The 18,348-nt window shown below is 52.2% G+C and overlaps 1 protein-coding gene across 14 annotated transcripts in view; it reads right to left on the reverse strand.

Annotated features, from left to right (window-relative positions):
* The window catches only part of col13a1 (collagen, type XIII, alpha 1), a 64,048-nt gene extending 46,021 nt beyond the window's left edge, over nucleotides 1-18,027 (reverse strand). For 13 of the 14 annotated variants that reach the window (XM_086163428.1, XM_086163418.1, XM_086163454.1 and 10 more), the window contains exons 1-5: nucleotides 18,001-18,027; nucleotides 13,693-13,732; nucleotides 7,699-7,725; nucleotides 3,127-3,162; nucleotides 2,307-2,333 (exon numbers count right to left, since the gene is read on the reverse strand). In XM_086163428.1, coding sequence (XP_086019554.1) covers nucleotides 2,307-2,333; nucleotides 3,127-3,129 — 30 coding nt within the window. In that variant the 5' untranslated portion in view covers nucleotides 3,130-3,162; nucleotides 7,699-7,725; nucleotides 13,693-13,732; nucleotides 18,001-18,027. Of the gene's footprint in view, nucleotides 1-2,306; nucleotides 2,334-3,126; nucleotides 3,203-7,698; nucleotides 7,726-13,692; nucleotides 13,733-18,000 lie in introns of those variants that run through there. The other variant, XM_086163374.1, reaches the window with a different exon arrangement.
* Between the last annotated feature and the right edge of the window lie 321 nt (nucleotides 18,028-18,348).

The raw sequence follows: 18,348 nt of genomic DNA on the forward strand, positions 1-18,348 counted from the left end.
GCAGTGTTCTGGAAAGGCTCTTCGCATGTCGGTTTTTTTTTGTGCGTTACTCTTCCTCCCCTCTGGATGATCTATGTCTTCCCTGTGTTTCCTCATCCACTCCGTCCCGTCCAGCTTCTACCAGACTAATTGCACAAAGGTCAAAATCCTCATCGCGCGAGCGGAGAACGCCTGGAAATAGAAAAGACACCGGGAGATTATTTTTGGATGCAGATCCACGGAAGGCTCCGGAAATCTACCGCATCGTCCGATCCTCCGCTCGCCACCTTGGCGGTCAGAGCGCTTTTCCCGTCAGGGGTCGGCGGGTCGGAGGGCCGATGCTAGTTCTTCGCAACGGCGGCGCTGGTCGGTGTCGGGCCTCGGTCGGCGAGACAAAGCGCTGGCGCGGTTCGCGTCTACAAACCACAGATATGTGTAGAGTCAATGTTTTTTTTTGGTTTCTTTTCCCCCTAAACCAAAAATATGTCATATATCAACATTTCGGACGGGGAATCAGTTGGTAGGGAATCGTCAAAAGGTGAAGCGGTGCGGGCGGACCGGACGCGCAAACTGGATTTCGCCCGTTTCAGTTTCTAAACGTTGACCTGAGTTGCAATGTTTTCCTACCCGCGGGTTTCGCGCGCATAAATCTAACCGGACCTTCGCCATCGCCATCGCCAGTCACAGATGAGAGAAGCTCATTGCGGCGCTATTGAGTTACACCTTTGTTTTCATTGAATTTGCCGCCATCCTGCGCGTCATTTATCTGTTCCTCCCAGGGGAGGTTGCAGGGAGATTAGCGGTCCGCGAAGGACAGCAACACTTCGGGTGCATCGGCGCTCTGGACGGACGAGTGCTTTTCCCGCCGGGCTGGGCTGGGTCAGTTAAAGGGTGAAAGGCGGAGAATACCAGAGCGCTCTTGCTTGGACCGACCGACGCGTTAAAGTGGCTCGGCCGACCGGCGGGCCGAACGTGGATGAATGTATCCGTGCTCGGCGCGGTTACCCGGACGAAAAGCAGACGGCCGGCTCCTCCGAGCCACATCCGTTCACATCGTGTAAATGTTTTTCTAAGCCAAACTGTGCTGTACGGTAACCGTGACGAAGTCCTCATTAGGTAGTCGGGCGGCGTGATGGATGGGCCGCAAACACCTGATTTGGAAACGGGAGACCTCTGTTTGTCTGCAGCTCGGGTTCGGCCCGCAATGTTTTCCCAGCTAAGAGTTTAATGTGCCTAAACCCAACCGGTCCTTAAATACAGCATTAGCACATCGTAGACCACCGCCGCGACCGCGACCGCGACCGGCTCGCATCCAAGTGAATATTTCCCCGACCGCTTAGCCCTTCGATGTCGTTTTGCGTCGCCGTCTTGGTCGGAACCCGGCCGTTACCCGGTTCAACCTGGCAAGAAGCGGCGAAGCGAAGCAAAGTTGATTCCACGCCGGCTCCCCGTCCAAAGCAGGGAGCTTTGCACCTTCGCCTGATGAAGAGACCGCCAGCTACGCGTTCATTTTCACCTGGTGTTTGTCTTCAGGGGGTAGTTTGGCGCACAAAGGCAAGCATTAAGACGAGATTCTTGCGGACTTTGCGAGCGTTTTACTTTTCAGCGTGTCTTTGGAGTCCATTAACTCCTCCCTCGGACGGAAGCTTCGCATCCGAAGACGGTCGTGACCCGAAACCGAAAGCTATTTTCCAATTCCTCGCGGTGCGATGCCTCGTGGGAGCCGCCGTCCAAATTAGCTTAAAACCTTATTCCCACCTCGAATCCCAGATCGATCCTTCTTCGCACGGCCACGAATATTTACGGCGAGTCGCGACACGACACGCAACTAAGATTTAAGCGTCGGCGTAACGCGGCAGTAACCCGATCCATTTATCTCAGTATATAACTCTATTGGCTCTCTTTAAGAAGTTTCTCATGCGCACCACTCCGACCTCTATGAGTGCCTCCCCGTTTTCTGCGGGGACTCTTAAATTAGAACTCAGACTCTTAAGTGACAAATGGTTACTCTAGTGTTTCACAGCGTAAAGAGTTCAGGTAATCCAACCAGGGTGGGAAACCATTTACAGGCTCCGTCCCTCGTGCCGTTTGAAAGCGCAGAGCTCCGTCCCGGACATAAATCACAGGCTACCTGTGCAAACCGCCGGCCGCCGAGCCGCCAGCTTCCAACCGCCGCCGCCGCCCACTAAGTCACGTCCGGTGACGGCCCATTTTGAAAGCGGCGTCGCCGGCGTGGCGGGAGCGCACGGGGGGGTCGGACGCGGCGACGTACAAAAGCGCAGGACGCGGAGGCCGTTCGGTCTCCGGCGGGCGCATCCTAAACTTACCTTCTCCCCCGCGGGTCCTTTCAAGCCCTGGGATCAGTCACAGCAGACACAGACACATGCAAGAGGAGTGACGGGAGGGAGGAGACACAAGAGAGAAAGGAAGTGTGTTAGAGACATGGAGGGCTTCGGGGCATGCGGCGCCTCGGGCCGGCCGGCGGGAGGTCGCCACCGGGACATTTGTGGAAGCCAAGTGCCTTCGGCGCCGCTCCGCGTCCGGTCAAAGGTAAACGAGGGCGGGCGTCGTTATTCCACCGCTTCGATTCGGAGTTATTTTACTGTCTCGGAGGGGAAATGGCCGGCCGTCGGATCATTTGGTGCGGAACGCAATTTGGTGGCGGACGAAACGCGGCCTCGCAGCTCCGAATGAATGAATGGAGAACACGCTCCGTGTTAAACACAAGCCACGGGTTCCACCAAGCCCAGGGCGTCCAGGTGGATCGCGCTGACAGTAAAAGTAAAAGCCGTTTTGTTAGTGGAAAGAGTTCACGCGACTGGCCGGCTGCCCGCAGAGGACGTCGATCACGTGGTGGCACAGAACGATACCGCCTCCAGCCTCGCAAATAGATCGGATACAAGCCATGGCTTTCAGACAGGAAGTAGTGCGCTTTTGCTTTACTACTATTATTATTATCGTTGTCGTTGAGTGTGTCGACCGGTTATAGATGGCCTGCGATGCCATAACAATATTCACGGCACGGCTGCAGCGACGATGAAAAAGAAAATAATAAAAACAGGTTCGGACATATTGCTTTTCTGGCTGGTCTAGATAAAACATAACTGCCGAAAGAGGGCATTTAATGCACAAGGCCAAGTCACTCACCATTCTTCCAGGAATTCCCAAACTGCCTTTGTCACCCTATTGACCGGTGCAAATTAAGAAGGGACACGGTTCAATATCAAGGCTTGGCTCATATCTGAAATGAAACTTATCAATGGAGAACTTGACATTTGGACTTGTGACACATCGGTTGTTTAGAAAAAAAAAAAATCAGACGTTGCAGGAGATGCCGCGTCCGATCGGCTTCGCAAGTCCAAATGTCACGGCATCTCTTGGACACATATCATCGGTGTTAAGACGGTCAGCCATGCCATGCCCCATGTGGAAAGGCAAACCGTGCCCGACCCCGGAGAGGCCGGCGGGGCGCAGCTGTTTCAGGTAATGTAACAAAGAAAGCAGCCCTTCTGCCGGCTATCCTTCTCCTGGAGGCTTCTAAAACCACGGTTCGGCCGCACATTTGGCGCTCCGCGGCTCGACGGACATGCGGCCCCTCCGCCCGCCACAGCGGCCCGTTAGTTCAAGGTGCCGGCGTGTAAAGCCACAACGCCACGCTGTTAAGGACGGGTTATGGAAGTAAAGACCCGCGAGGGAGTTAGTTGCCGAAGCCGCAGGCAATGAGGGTTCTTTCCTGCAGCGACGAGGTTGCGTCCGCTGCGATTCCACCGCCAGGACTCAAATGAGTCTCTTCGCTAAACCAGAACGAAAAATGCTTGAATCCGAACGGCCTGACTTTGTTACATTGACTGAAATTACCGAAACCCCGAAAGAGGCGAGAGAAGAGGAAGCGAGGAAGCGAGGAAGCGAGGAAGCGAGGAAGCGAGGAAACGAGGAAATGAAGATGAGGTGCGGGGGTGGAAGTGGGGTGGCCTAGACCTTAATGTTGCAGACCAGAACAGTTGAAGTTGTTAAACGACCAAAGCGCGTTTGCATCAGGCGGAAACCCGCAATTGACTTTTTTACGGCTCTGAATGAAAGCCGCTCTCCGTCCCTTGCGGACGCCGGTCGACACATCAGTGGGCGTAAGTTTAACCCGCGGCCCCGTTCGGACACAAACCCCGTTGCACGACAAAAGACGCGTCTGACGAAAGAGGCGAGCCGCGTTCGCTTCCCATGAATTTTTCCCGTCTTTCTCGGAAGCCGGCGGCCGCTGTGCTTTGTTCCCGCCGATCTAACTTTGCAGAGCGACTCTTTGTTGGAAGGCCAATGCGCCGCGTGGACTGGTGAGCGCTCAGGCCTCGGGCTAATTGGTGGCTTGCGATGGTTTTGGTACGCATTTAAAGGCGACTCTAGACGGGATCCGGTATCTGTGAGGGCAAAAGCATACCTCTCTTTGACGAATAGCCTGAGGAAGTCGGTCTAATTTTATTTATTTTCTCTTACACGTCTATTTATTTCCTGTTGTCGTTGCGCTTTAAATCCACTGTGGGAACGCGCCGGCTGCCAGTGAAAACCTCTAAATATAGAGGTGGACGCGGAACGCCGACCCGCTGAGTTGCTTATAATAATTTCTTTGCATCAAAAAAACAGCGACGTTTGAAAAGAAAATATCATGCCATGGGCACGTCCTGCCGCATCCGCATCGGAAGGGCCGCTCGCTCTCTTCGGGATTCGGTTTTGACGGACGCAAACCCCTCGACTCCTGCGAAAACAGAGCGGCCCTTTGCCGGATTTCGACGAGCTGTCGCGAAGGGTAAAAAATCCCCCCGAGCGCGACCCCGACCCTTCCTCTCTGGCCGAGGTCTGCCGGGCCTCCGCCAGCCCACCGAAGAGCCGGCAGATGTCGAACCGGGACGACGTGGACGCAAACTCTGATGCTTTCGCGTTTTAATCAAAGTCTCTGGGCTCTCCTGAGCCCGCGGCGGCTCACATGTGGCGCTATCTCTGTCATTATGTTCATGCGGCGTGTTCTTCAAGCCCCTAAATGCTATCAGGCTGCAGCCGCCCTTTGAACGCCGTCCAAGGCACCCATTTAAACCGCGGCCTCGGGGAGAATCCGGCACCGCCAGAAATGGTTTTAATCCAGAGCCCGGGACTTAACAAAGTGCCTAAAGTGATTATTTGCTACGGCCACAAAATACAACCTTGACTCCGGCGGGTTTTATAGCCCTAAGATGAATTGAGTGTTTTGTCAAACCTCATTCAGACCATGTGTTGCACTTTATTCTGCCGGGGAGACCTGACGGCCGCCGCGCACTGGACCTCCTGCAGCTCCCAAAACTGCCGACTGCTATTAAAATGAAAAAAAGGCTCTCACTGGACGCACAAAGATGCACAGATGCAGATGGACTCGCACAGACATGCAGCTGTCGACACCCAGAGCGCCGTCTGCTTAGCGCCAGGAATAAAGAACAGGATATATGCAATATGAAGTAGACACAATTTGGTGTTTGCTTTTATGTGTGTGTGTGTGTGTGTGTGTGGAGAGGGGAAAAAAAGTCACTCTAGCTGCTTTAGCCCCGGAGAAACTTTTCGCAGCTCCAGAACCTTCTGAGGAACGTTGGGACAGCAGTGGAAGCGTCGGCCATGAGATCCTCGAACCCGTCCAACTCCTTCTCTTGAGTCTTTCTCTGGTTGGTGCTCAGCGATTGGTAGAACTCAGGAGCCACAGCCGTGAGCAGTTACTCCTTCTAGACTGCAGAGCGCCATTTTATAGAAAATAAATAAAGCTAGCCTGGTCACGGATCAACTCCGGAGCCGCCAAAAATGGAGTGAAAAAAAGTCTTGGCCAAAATAATGGGTAAGCCAGCGAAGGGCCTGTCTGATAAGTCATGGTTATTGTTCCGGAAACCATTGGCCTCTGACTTCACGCCACATCGTTTGCCAGGTTCTGAGAAGTTTGGCTTCGCCTTTTCACCTTCCAATCCAGGTAATCCCCAAAAAGTCGCTCCTCCGCGATGAAGGACGCCGGCATTAGCATCACGATCCCCTCCCACCCGGTTTCTGCCGTTCACCTGACGAGCCGCTACAACCCAGGCCCGCCCGCAACCCTGACGCTCAGGTCTGGAAACTCCCCACCGGTGAAAAACAGTCAGATCCGGTTGCCGCGACAAGAAGATTTGGACAAGAATCCCCCGGTCCCTCACGGCCCCCCGGGGGAACGCGAAGCTGCGAAGAGGAGGCTCGTTCCCGGAGAGCCATCGGATCCGGACCGTCCTCAGAACTGTGCCGTGCGAAAGCAGACGATCATCTGTGCGCGAGCGAGCGGTCAGGACGGACCGCCGCTGCTTCAAAGAAGCTTTGGAGCCAATAAAACCTGTGCGTTCACATCCTGGACGGTGGAAAACACACCGCTCGCTGATTTTCAATTCTTACACAACCTTCCTCCAAAAACCACATCCTCTCGTCCCCATTCAGTCAAAACCCGCACCTGATTTCATTTCCTGCTGCTCGATGGGTGCAATCAATCACTAATCCTGGACCAAATCTCATCTGCGCTTTGACACAAACTGTCAGCAAAACTTCAGAGAAGCAACAAAACCCGAGGCCCGTCTCGGCTTGAGGCCCTTTTATGGAGTCGTTTCACGACTCGGTCTGTCGGAACCGATCGGGGGGGAAACCGGCAACCCCGGAAAAAGGTCAGACGCAAGACGACCACCTGTTGTCGTGATTGGAACCATGTGGTTTTGACACGTTGGGACGGTTTGGTCAGCAGGGAGATCGGGAGAGTGTTAAGGGGAAACGGATCATACAGAATCAGACAGAACCAAGATTCCATGAGCCTCATCGGTTTGAATGCAAACAAAGAAATGAAACCAACCGCACAGAAAGAAAGCATGAGCGGGTGTTTTAGTGCGACGTGCGAGCGGCATCTCGGCCTCCTGCGCTGATTTCTCGGCTTCCCAACCAGACCGACGGAAACGATACTTGGACCCGCCGGTCGAAAACGTGTCTGAGTGCCGAAGGGATGGAGGCCAGCGCGTCTCCTGAAGATACACAATAATCAGCCGGCGCTGACGGGCTGCACGCCTGGACGCCGATCCCACGGCCAGGCGTGGACGCCTTTCTCAGCCTTTCACAGCCTCCCGTCGTGAGGAGGCTGAGCTTTTACCTTGTGTTTCCTGCAAGGACACCCCATTATTACTAGACGTCCCGCGAACACGTCGGAAGAAACAGCAACCGTAGTTGCCGGGGCTGTGTTGGAAAATGAGCCCGAACAAACAATCGTACTATTGACCGCCGCGCTTCTCCTAATATCTATTTTAAGACGGTGTTTACGAGGAGCTTTTGCTTTGACGGCCCAAAGGCCCGCCCTTCGTCCCAGCCGGGAACGAGCTCCGCACCGGGACCGGGTCCCGCGGCTCCTCGGACACTAACGTCTTCTAAACCCAGAACGAACTCCGCCGACTCCAAAAGCCCTTCCCATTTTTCTGTCCGATTGGGTTCGTCATCACGAATGCCTCGGCACAAGATGGGTGTATCGATGTATTTTGCTGGAGACACGGTCGCCGTGGTTACACAGTATGTCTCCTGCCCTCAGGTGGGAACTGTAAGTAGACCCTGGCAGTACGCTGGTATTCGGTACCTTCGGTCGAGCCGGAGAGATCAGCGCCGAGGCAATTACTGCATGCTCATGCAAGACACTCAAAGAGAAATGTTAAAAAAATAGACGGTTACCGGAAAGCCCGCTCGTCCAGGAGGACCCTGAAAAGGAGGGTGAGAAGAGGATGGTACAAAAAGGATAGGGGTAAATTTCACAGTTGACATCATTAAAGAAACCGCAGCCGCCGCCGCCGATCCGGCCAGAACCGGTTTAATAACAGACCGATGGGATGAAGCCATTTGTCTGTTATTAAAAATGTATTTTGGCCCTTTTCGGCCGAGCGCGGCAAACAGAGTTACGCCGCTGATGCGGCGACATGCTTCAAATCCTCGTCCACGCCATTTCATCGCAACACGTCGACTTTACCGCATGCACAAGACTCGTTTCGGGAGAAAGCATGCTCCATTTACCAAAGAGCGTAACCCCGATCGTTCCCCTCGTTTATGACTCTTGGGTTTCCTTTTGAGTTTTCTTCTTGTCCTCAAAACCTATATTTCACTCATTTTGCTGTTTAGAAACCAAATAAAGCGACGATAACATGGCGGTAGTGTTTTGCAGATGGAAGCCAGCGGGTCCGACGCCCACGAGGATCATATTAGATTTCCACGGGAGGTTTGAATAGAAAAAGAAGAACGAATCGATTCATTTCTTCGTCCGTTCGCCGCCGACCCTGCATTCAGGGTCACGGTAGCGGCCGGAGCCTCCACCGGCGCTCAGCGGGAGCAGAGATGGATGGCGACCTCTCGCCGTCATTCACACATCTGGCCAAGGTGGAGCCGCCACGTAACCATTGCATGTCGTTGCTTTATATCAAAGTGAACGTTCCAGCTGATAGACTCCGTTCTTGGGTCGGTGGGGGAAAGCGTTTAAAGCGCGGGTGTCGGACTCATTTTAGCATTTTAGCTCAGGGCCGCGTGGAGGAAATCTACTCTCAAGCGGGCCATGACATAGCAGCTGCTGCTAATGTACCTGCCGCTCCCCCCCTGAAACCTGGTGTCTTTAAGCTTTGCGAGCTGGACTGAACCCGGCCCGCCGGCCCGGAGTTTGACACCCCTGGTTTCAACAAGACGACTCTGCTACATTTGCTGGGTGCTCACGGGTTGAGAATTCCCGAGTTTAGTGTATTTTTAGTATTAATGTTCACTGTTGCGACCGGGTAAATCTAACATCGAGTCATCTGGAACCTCAGTCGTCCAGGTCGCGGTGCATTTTCTCGACAAGAAGATTTGGACAAGGATACAATGGCGAGCGTGCTTGCGTGTCTCCAAAGCCAGATTGTGAAATGAGTGCGGCGTGGAGAGTCGCTGCCTCATAATGAGCACTAAACTGAAGTCAAATGGGAACCCGACCTCCTTGACTACCTTCCTCATGCGGATATGACCGCCAGCAGACCAAGTGACTTCCATCCACACAAAGGTCAGCGGTACAAAGGTTTCCCTGCAATGTCCAGCATCTAAAGTTAAGGAGCGCATTGTCGGCGGCGGCCAAGTGTTTTGTTTATTAGGAGGACGGCGAGTGGAACAGGAATCGGCGCTCCTTCAAATTGGGTCACATTGCTAATAGGTTGGGAGTCCAAACAGGAACTCTTGACATTTCCCCCCCGAGAAAGCAGTAAATGAACCGGGAGCGCCGAGGAACATGATAACCGGCTTCTTGAACGCTTCCACGCGGGGATTCCTCCCAGAGGCCGGCGTGTGGATGTGCCGGCGCCAGTGGAGGGGAAGTCGGTCCTCTTCAATGGCCTCTTAGCAGAACTATTCGTCTATTTGTTTCGATCGAAGGCGCCGACATGCAGCCGTTGCTTAAAATTGTATTAAATAGAACAACTGGACGTCTCGTTGGAAAGTCGCTTCACTTAAGATGTCCGATTAATCCTAAAAACAATGAATCGGGCCCCGACGGCGCCTCCATCCATGCGTCGTCCTCCATCGGTCCCCGGTGGGTCAGGAGGCTGCGACGGAGCTTCACTTCCACCGGCCTGCGGCCGTGAATGACCATGGATCACCACCAGTAATCGCATGGAAGCAACAGTCCGGTGCCATTTGTTTCCGCCGGGCGGCTGATGGCGCGGCGCGATCACGCGAACGTATCTCATTTGAAGCTGGTGACCAGGCGGCTGGAGACGCCTTCTGATCTCAGAGGCGACGCTGTTACATTTGGTCTTCTCGTGCGCCACCCGCTTTGTGATCTTGTTTGGCCGAGATATTGGCGAGATCCTTCTCGGGTGACACGCGGCATCGGTGAGCTTCACCGCGGTGCTTATTGAGTAGCGTTCCAACGTCCGAATTCTGGACTTTGGAAATGATTTTCCTGGGCTCTGGACAGCCCGGCTCTCATCTCCTTGCCCGTCGCCCGGCCTTTGCTGCCATTATTAACGCTCGAAAACGTCACCTTCTTCCCTGCGGACGAAGATACTTATTTTCTTAACCAACACTCGCGAGTGTTTGTGTGTCTCCGCCGATCAAATCCGTTCACTCCAGTTATCTGGGGCGCTGAAGGCGGGGAAACATTTCTCAGAATCACAAAGCGTCCTCCTCCCGACAGCTTCTGGGAAGATCATATTACCTCGGCTGAGACTGAAACTCACAAAGGCAGACTTTGTTAAAACCTGCTGATTAGCGGTTTGGATCCTAATTCTCTGGTCAACTTGTCCTCATGTTTGCTGCCACCACCTTGTGGACAAAGGCTTTCTGCTTCCATCGCCGGGAAAGTTTATGGATTTTAGAGCTACATTTCTGAAGGGCGTGATGTCATGGCAGATGCAATTAGATGCAGTTTAGTTTTACGAACACTGCGTGTGGAACCTTCATTCAGGGTTTTACACTGCGATAAAACATAGGAGCGTTATTAAATAGATGTGCTGGTTAAAATATCAATATTGAATCCAAGTGGATGATATCTAGTTAATAGAATATGTGCAGGGCGGCACAGCGGTCAGCACTCCGGACCTCCAGGCGTGCAGTTAGCATGTTCATCCCGTGTCTGTGTGGGATCCTCTGGGATCTCTGGTGTCCTATCACTGTCCAAACACAAGCAGCAGGTTCATTGGAGGGAAATTGGGAAAAACTGGCCCGAATGAGTGAACGAGCCAATGTTGTCTGGATGGACAGATGGATGGATGGACGGACGGATGGACGGACGGACGGATGGACGGACGGACGGACGGATGGACGGACGGACGGACGGATGGACGGATGGACGGATGGACGGATGGACGGATGATGGATAAAATATGCATATTTCGGGGCCGTTCAGAAACGGAGGTTTCCAGGGTTGATCCTGTCTTTCTCAAGCGTGAATCGGCCGATGGTGAATAATACGTCTGAAGGTTGTAAACATTATTAACTGTTAAAAAAAGACCTGAAAATGAATGTTTTGTTTGCCTATGAGACAATAAGAAGTCATTTTAAGGGCTAGAAAGAGATGAATCGTTTCTTAAGTCCAATTCCAAAGCATGATCTTGTATTTGATGCGAGGCCGTCACTGTTCATCCACTCATTCAGGCAGAGACGTCCAACCGTCAGTCTCTGGTTCCAAACTGGTTCAGAGCCTCCAATGAACCTCCCGCCTGTTTTGGGACTTTGTGAGGAAACCGAGAAGCCGGAGGAACCCCGGCGGCCTCCGCTCGGAGAGGCGCCCCGTCGGAATTGAACCGGGAACCTTCGCGCCGCGAGGAAGCGCTCGCCAGAATGTGGGGATCTGATTTTCTTGTGGGTGAGCGGAGTCTCCGTAGCCCCGTTTCTGCACGATCGCTGAGGGTCGGCGGGCCGGGAGCCGCCGTCCGGACGGGCGCTATTTCTCGGGTAGACGGCGGTCAGAGGGCGGCCGTGAGGGCGTCGAGTGCGAACACGCCCGGCGGAGGAGGCGACCCGCTCGGCGCTCGGCCCCCCGGCCCGTCTGCGGGGCGCAGGGGTTGCCGACCGCCGGAAGCAACCCTTCACTTGAATTACACGGAAACTCCGCAACATGTGGCTTCCATTTGGCCAAAGTGCTGCTGAATGAATGAAGCGGCGAGGGGGAGGCGGGGAGATTCAGGGGGAGCGCTGGATTTGGCCATCGTAGGCAGGACGAACGGTCCCCCGAGCGGACGAGCACTCAATAAGAAGCCAGTTGGGATGTCGAGCAGAAAGATTTGATTTACTGTAACCTCGCTCTTTTGTGTTATTTTACCCAGAGGCCGGCTTCGGCGTTACCTCAGGACCGAAACCCAACACCGAAGAAACATTAGATGTTAATCTCATTTGAATAAGGGGCGCCTCTTCGCTGGGAGCTCTGTGGACCCGCGTTGCAACCACGGCTTGTAAATTACGCCTCTGGGGTTTTAGCCGCTGATCGACAGCTTCTGATTGGAGCCGGCGGTATTCCGGTCGCTAAGCGTCGATCCGCGATAGCAGTTTGGCTAAAACCCGTCGGACACACGAGCTGAAGCAAAGCAGACCGGAGTCAAAATAAATATATCGTTTCTCTGACAAAGGTCTAAATTGAGTCTTGAGGGCAAAATACAGCGGAAGGTGTTGTTTGGTGTGAGGAGCTGCTTCTACAAAGCACCTCCAGAGGGTTCACTTGTGAGAAAATGTTTTTAAAAATGTAAAAAAAGAAAAGGGAAAAATAGAATTAAGTGCTAAATAGAAATCATGTAAAGAAAAAATGAAAGTTTTAAAAAAAGATACCAAACAACCTCCATGACTGTTACAATAAACCACCTCTTTCTCCACGTGGCGTTCAGCACAACGACCAAAAATACTATAACTAACTTTTAACTACAAAGTATTTTTATGACTGTTTGGATCCGATCAGCATTCAGAGAATAAGTTATTCATAGACAGTGTTTATCTGTATTTTAGTTTCACGTTGTGAATGTAAAAGTTACACTATAAACTGTCCACAAGAGCGTTTTGGATCGTGAGAGTTTTGTCTGACGCTAATGCTATCCTGCGGCCGCTAACGGGACGGCGGCCTCTCGGCCTTCCATCCTGCAGGATCACGGCGAACGCGGGGATTTTTCTCACCAGCTGGCGTGGGCTGCTGAGAGGAAACGGTATGAAAATGTGTCCACGCAGAGCGGACGCAGTAAAACTGCTACCAGAGCGCGCATGTAAAAATATCAAGAGGGAAGCGCGAAAAATACGACGTTCAATCACGCCATGGCTTTATGCGACATTAACCTCGACTCGAGCGCCGGTGCTATTTATGAGCGAGCGGTAAGCGTCGCTCCGGGACGCTCGGGGGGGCGAGGCTTCGACGTGGACCCGCTGAACTCGGGACGCCGACGATCGAATCCAAGAATCCGACGGGCGCGCGGGATCGTTTGTTGAATGACGGATTGGAAGGAAGTCTGGGTTGTGACGGCGGAGAAGAGACGGTCCTGACAGATCAACTCCCAAAATGTTTTGAAACGGCGGTGAACGGAAATAAGCGCCAATCCCTCGCTATTTTGACAATGCATTTAATATCTGCCACATGTCTGAGTGGAAACTGTACTTATTTCATGGAATTTGAACTTTGTCTTTACAACAGCCATTCTTACTTGAGTAAATAAGAGTTTGTCCAACAGCTGGTTTCCATGAATGCGCTCATATTGCTAAGCTGGAATTGCTACCTTTAGCTTTCGGTTTTCACCCTCTTGCATGGTACCGCTATTTTTCTCGGTAGGCGGCGAGATAAACGACGGGCGGCTGGGATCGCACCGGCAAGATGGCGCCCGATGACAGAGGAAAAGATCCCCCGCCGTCGTCTCCCGCGAGAACCGTCTCTCGGGTTTGGCCGGCGATTTCAAAAATTGTCAGTTGCGCGAATGACGAAGCGGCGGGCTTCGGGTTTGTTGGAAGAGCGCCGGATCTTCAGGTCTACCGTGGGTTGACTTCACCCCTCCTTTATCATTTGTACGGCCGAGTCCCGTCCTTGGATCCCAGTAAAACCGCCCGCCCCTGAAAGCGTCACCCGCCGACCCTTCGCCGTAAAAGAACTAGAACTACAGAAACGGTTTCTACAAGGACGCCGTCTTGACGAGAGGCGAGGGATCGGCGTGATGTTCATCTGTAAAAATGCAAAAAGGCGGCGTCCTTTACCCCATGCGAGTCACCAGGAGACGAGTTTACTTACTGGAGGTCCTGCAAGACAAAGCAGAGAGACAGGGAGAACATTAACGCCTGAACCAAAAGTACAAACACGCATATCAGTCACATCCCACGCCGTTAAACACGCAACTTGAGTTCCTAAAATGCAACACGGATGTGGGGGACCTCAGAGCCTAAATTAGAAAAGGTAAAAACTTGTAATAATGGCTGACGTACAAGGGATAAGGGCTTTTCATGAGTGTTTAAAGTTGAATAAACTTGTAAACCGTCACTAAAACTCGCTCAAGGACGTCTTCTTGTTCATTTTTTGCAAAACGTGTCGTCCTCAGGGAGACGGGAAGCGACCGACTCAACTTCCACCCGATCCATGGGTATTTCCGGATGAGGCGCAGCGGGAGCCGGTTTCCTCATGCGCTGTAACCACTTATCACCACTAGGACATGCCAGAGCACCATTCTCATGCACCAGGACACTATTTTTGTAAAGATTAGATTGAATTCAAATTTCAATGAAGCCTAATAGCTCCTTTATCGCTCCTCCAAATGAATATAACCAAAATCATGTGGAGTCTGTGGGAAAAATGGGTGCATCTGGAGGAAGAGGAAAACAACCGGAGATCACATTTTAAGTACTTTTCAATGTAGATTCTAAACAGACGGTGTAAAACATAGCTCCTGCATTGAGATGTGAATGTTTTATGTTTCATTTAAAATACTTCTTCATGTGACGCAGGTGATGCAGAGCGACCTATTGGCCAAAAGTATCGCCTCGTCAATGCGAACCGTAGAACAAACACATCAAGATAATCACGGGAATAAACAAATACGTGTATTTACGTTGGTAAAACTTCCCCCAAACCCCAGCGTTAGCCTGAGCCCCTGCGTCAAAGCATGGTTCAGGAAGTGTAATGAGATGAACCACCAACGCACAATAGCGAGATGTGGCACTAGCGTGCTAACATCAGCTCCAGATGCTAAAGAAACTAGCACGAGTAAATCAAATCCCCGTCCGGAGGAGGCAGCTGTGGGGCTCCATGTTGAGTATGATATTTTTAAAAGGGTGCGTATTTATCAGCTAACTATCTGTCAAGCCTCCTTTAGCGCACTTGGAGAATTGAGGAGGTGAAGATCTCCGGGGAACATCAACGTCCATTCAGAACGGACGCTGGGCGGAAGGAATTATCGAAAGGACGGCCGGGTTGTCGGGTCCAGAAAAGCTTCTTTTCTGGATTATTTGCTTGAAAGCTCATCCAAAGCACGCCGAGCAGATGGCCGGAACCCGTCCGTCCCCGTAAAACAGAGCGTTCGTGGAAAACAAAACCCCTCCTCTGACCTTTTCCGACGGCGGGCTCACGGGGAACGGCCGAGCTGTCCGACAAAATCAATTACCGGTAAGTCGCTCACTAAACATGTTGTTATGTCGGTCGCGCCGAGGTGAGGAAAATGACTAATGACAAATCCGGTCGGCGAAATGTCAAACTGAATCCTCGTCTCACCCCCGCGAGGCTGGCGGACGGACGGACCGGCCGCCCGCCAGCCCGCCAGCCCGTCCTCGGACTCGCCGCGGGCTGGAATCGGTTTACTTTGCACATTCATAAATGAAAAACAGCGGGAACCGGAAAAAAAAAAAAAAAAAGGATGAAGATGAATTAGGTGTTCCGGGAATTTAGCGCAACCCAGATGGTAACGCTGAGGAGAAGAAAAAAAAACTCAAGGCGCTATAAATTGAGTTAACGCGGCGGCGGCGGCGGCGTCCTTCCCGGGGCTCACCGGCCTCCAAGACGCGCTGCGACGTCTAAAAAACAACACGCCGTGCAGCCGGGCGGCGGATCTCTTCACTCCCAGACATTATTCTCTCTCTTCCTGTTATTTTTTCCCACTTGCGGTCGCTCGGGGAGTCATTTCAGAGTGCGCTGACAGGGCCGGTCCACTCGCTTTTTTATTTGCGTCCTTCCCTCCGCACGCCCTGGAGGCCGTGACTCCAAGGAAGCACGGGATGTTTATTCCCGGTCTTATCTGAGCGGCGGGGGGCCAATATACTATACTCGCGCCTCGACATGCGAACGGACGCAAGTCTTCATGTGACTCGTGTGAATGAGAGCGTGAACGCTGGTTTGTCTGCATGATGCGTGAATGAAAGAGGGAACGTCTTTGCATCCATTGGACCCACGAACCAGGAAACGAATGGCTGCTTGTTCACCTTCTTCCTCTGGAACTGCTATCCGGCTCTTCGGCTAACAACCATCTCTGCCGTCCACAGACTTCATTCATTCATTCATTCATTCATTCATTCATTCATTCTTTCACCCCTAAGCGGCTGCTAATTTGTTACTATATTGTTTAGATTTTCATTTTCCCATTGTGTGTTATTGAAAACGGCCATTATCTCATGTATAACATACCTCCTACCTAGACTGCACTGTCCACTTCCTGCTGGGCAACGTGAAATTTCCCCATTATGGGACAATTAAAGACACATTTTACATTTCTATTCTATTCTCTTCTAATCAGTGTGCAAATGAAAGAGCGACTGGCTGTTTGTCTGTTTAAGATGGTTGATTTTTCTTGACAGGAAGTGTGACCGACAGAGTGAGTGCTTGCAGGTGTCCATGCGGGGTTGCGATGGCGTGTCGGTGGGCGACAGCAACCCGACTGCAGGATAAGACCTCTAACCACCTCAGGAACAGGTCTAGCATATCTGAACGAAGTGATAAGACCTCATGTTCCCGGCAGAGAGCTGCGTTCCTCTGATACAAACCTACTAGCAGGACCTTCTGCTCGCTCTAAGCGATCTCAGGCAAAACTGTTCTCAGTTCTACTACCTCAGTGGTGGAACAAACTTCCGGAAGCAACAAGACGAGCATCATCTCTCTCAACCTTCAAGAAACAGGTCAAAACTTTTCTCTTTCAGGACTTTTTACTGCGCTGATGCCCCAGATCAGGTTGGCAGCTAGTTAGGCTATGCAGTGTGTGTGTACGTTTGTGTATGGCTTTGTAAAAAAAATAAAAATAAAATAAATCACTAACCCCAGCTTACTGTTCTGTATATTTCCTGTGCATCTTGTATTTGCAAGTGTATTTGCAGTGTTTATGTCCTCTATTGTAAGTGGCTTTGGATAAAAGCGTCTGCCAAATGTAATGTAATGTAATGTAATGTAATGTAATAAGCCGTACGGACGGTGAAGGGCTGACATGAGGTACTGAAAAAATCAGTGAACGATGCCTCGCACCAACTCAGTCATTGGCACTAGATTTAATGGTCAGCACTAAAATGATAAGAGTTAACGGTCAAATATGGTGAGAAAACATCATAGCATCAAACATCAAGCGCCACGTGACAGAAAAACATGGAATGATGGAAAAATGTAGCGCAATTTATCATTTTATTTGCAAAATTGCACGGGCGACTGGGCGAGGCGGCGTTGCCCGGGTTAACTTTACAATAATATTCTGACAGAAGCCGGTTTTCCGTCCCGGTCGCAGTGGTGACGCCCCCCCCCCCCCCCCCCCCCTCGCTGCACGTTCAACCTCTGAAAGCAAACATGGAGGCGAGATTCCGGCGGCGTTCTCGGCCCGGCATCACATCCTGTTGGCCGCGGCTCGATTTACCGCGGAGCACCTTCATCCAAAGGCACTTTGGGAGCCTCGGTGGAACGGCCGTCGGAAATAGCGCACGAACTGGCGCCTGATGAGGGCCCTTAATAGCAACAGCTTTACGTGCGACAAGCATCGGGCACGACATGAAACAAAAGCGTACAAGTCGTAAACACACACACACACACACACACACACACACACACACACACTGAGAGGGAAGCTGCTTGACTGCAGTGATATCATGTATGCCGAGCTTCTCCTCTCCTGGGCTTAATGCCGTCTAAGTATTGCTAGCACCTGTCCTCCGCTCTTACGTAAGGGCCGCCGCTGGGATGTGGCAGGAAACGGAGCTAGCGTGGCATGCCGGCGCGCACAATCATGGGCGTCGCCCCAATTAGTCATTTCCTCAACACGGCTCACATGGATTTACGCTGATTCACCGTTCCATTTTCACACGTTTTACGCCGCGGTAAACAATTCGCCGGGTAAAAATAGTCCTTGAAGGTTTAGCGGGGCGTCGTCGGCGAAGAGACGGCGCGTCGCTAATCGGTCGCGTTCGACTTTTTCGTGCGTGACCGATGGTTACGTTTCTGTTTTCTGGTCTGCCGGAAATAATGCTTTATTTATTTTTCCGCGCTTAGGTATCTAAAACGCGGCGCCGGCTGCTATCTGCACGTTTCAGGCAGCGCCTCCTTTTATACTTTCCTTTCAGCTCGCTTGACCTTTCGCATTACAAAGAGTAAAGCTTGCGTGGTCGCCTTCCATCTTGAGACCCCCGCCTCCCTCCCCTCGTCCCTGCGGATGCAGATCCAGGAATAACCCGGAGGAATGTCAGTCCTGAAAATATCTGGATCCAAAAACCCCACCGAAAGCGTCCTCCCCCCCAGCCATCCTCTCTCTCATGTTCCCCTGCCTCTCCGGTTGCTCTTGTAAACACAGCGGCGGCGGCGGCGGCGGCGGCGGCGGCGGCACAGGCTTCTGTTTCGGCGAGAGATTCGGGGAAACATGTGAGACTCCGCTGGAAGAGGATGGAGGGATCACACACGAGACG

The sequence above is a fragment of the Fistularia commersonii genome, chromosome 2 (genome assembly GCF_037954325.1).
Source record: "Fistularia commersonii isolate RoL2024-O1a breed Wild chromosome 2, RoL_Fcom_v1.0, whole genome shotgun sequence".
NCBI classification, from domain to species: Eukaryota; Metazoa; Chordata; class Actinopteri; order Syngnathiformes; family Fistulariidae; genus Fistularia; species Fistularia commersonii.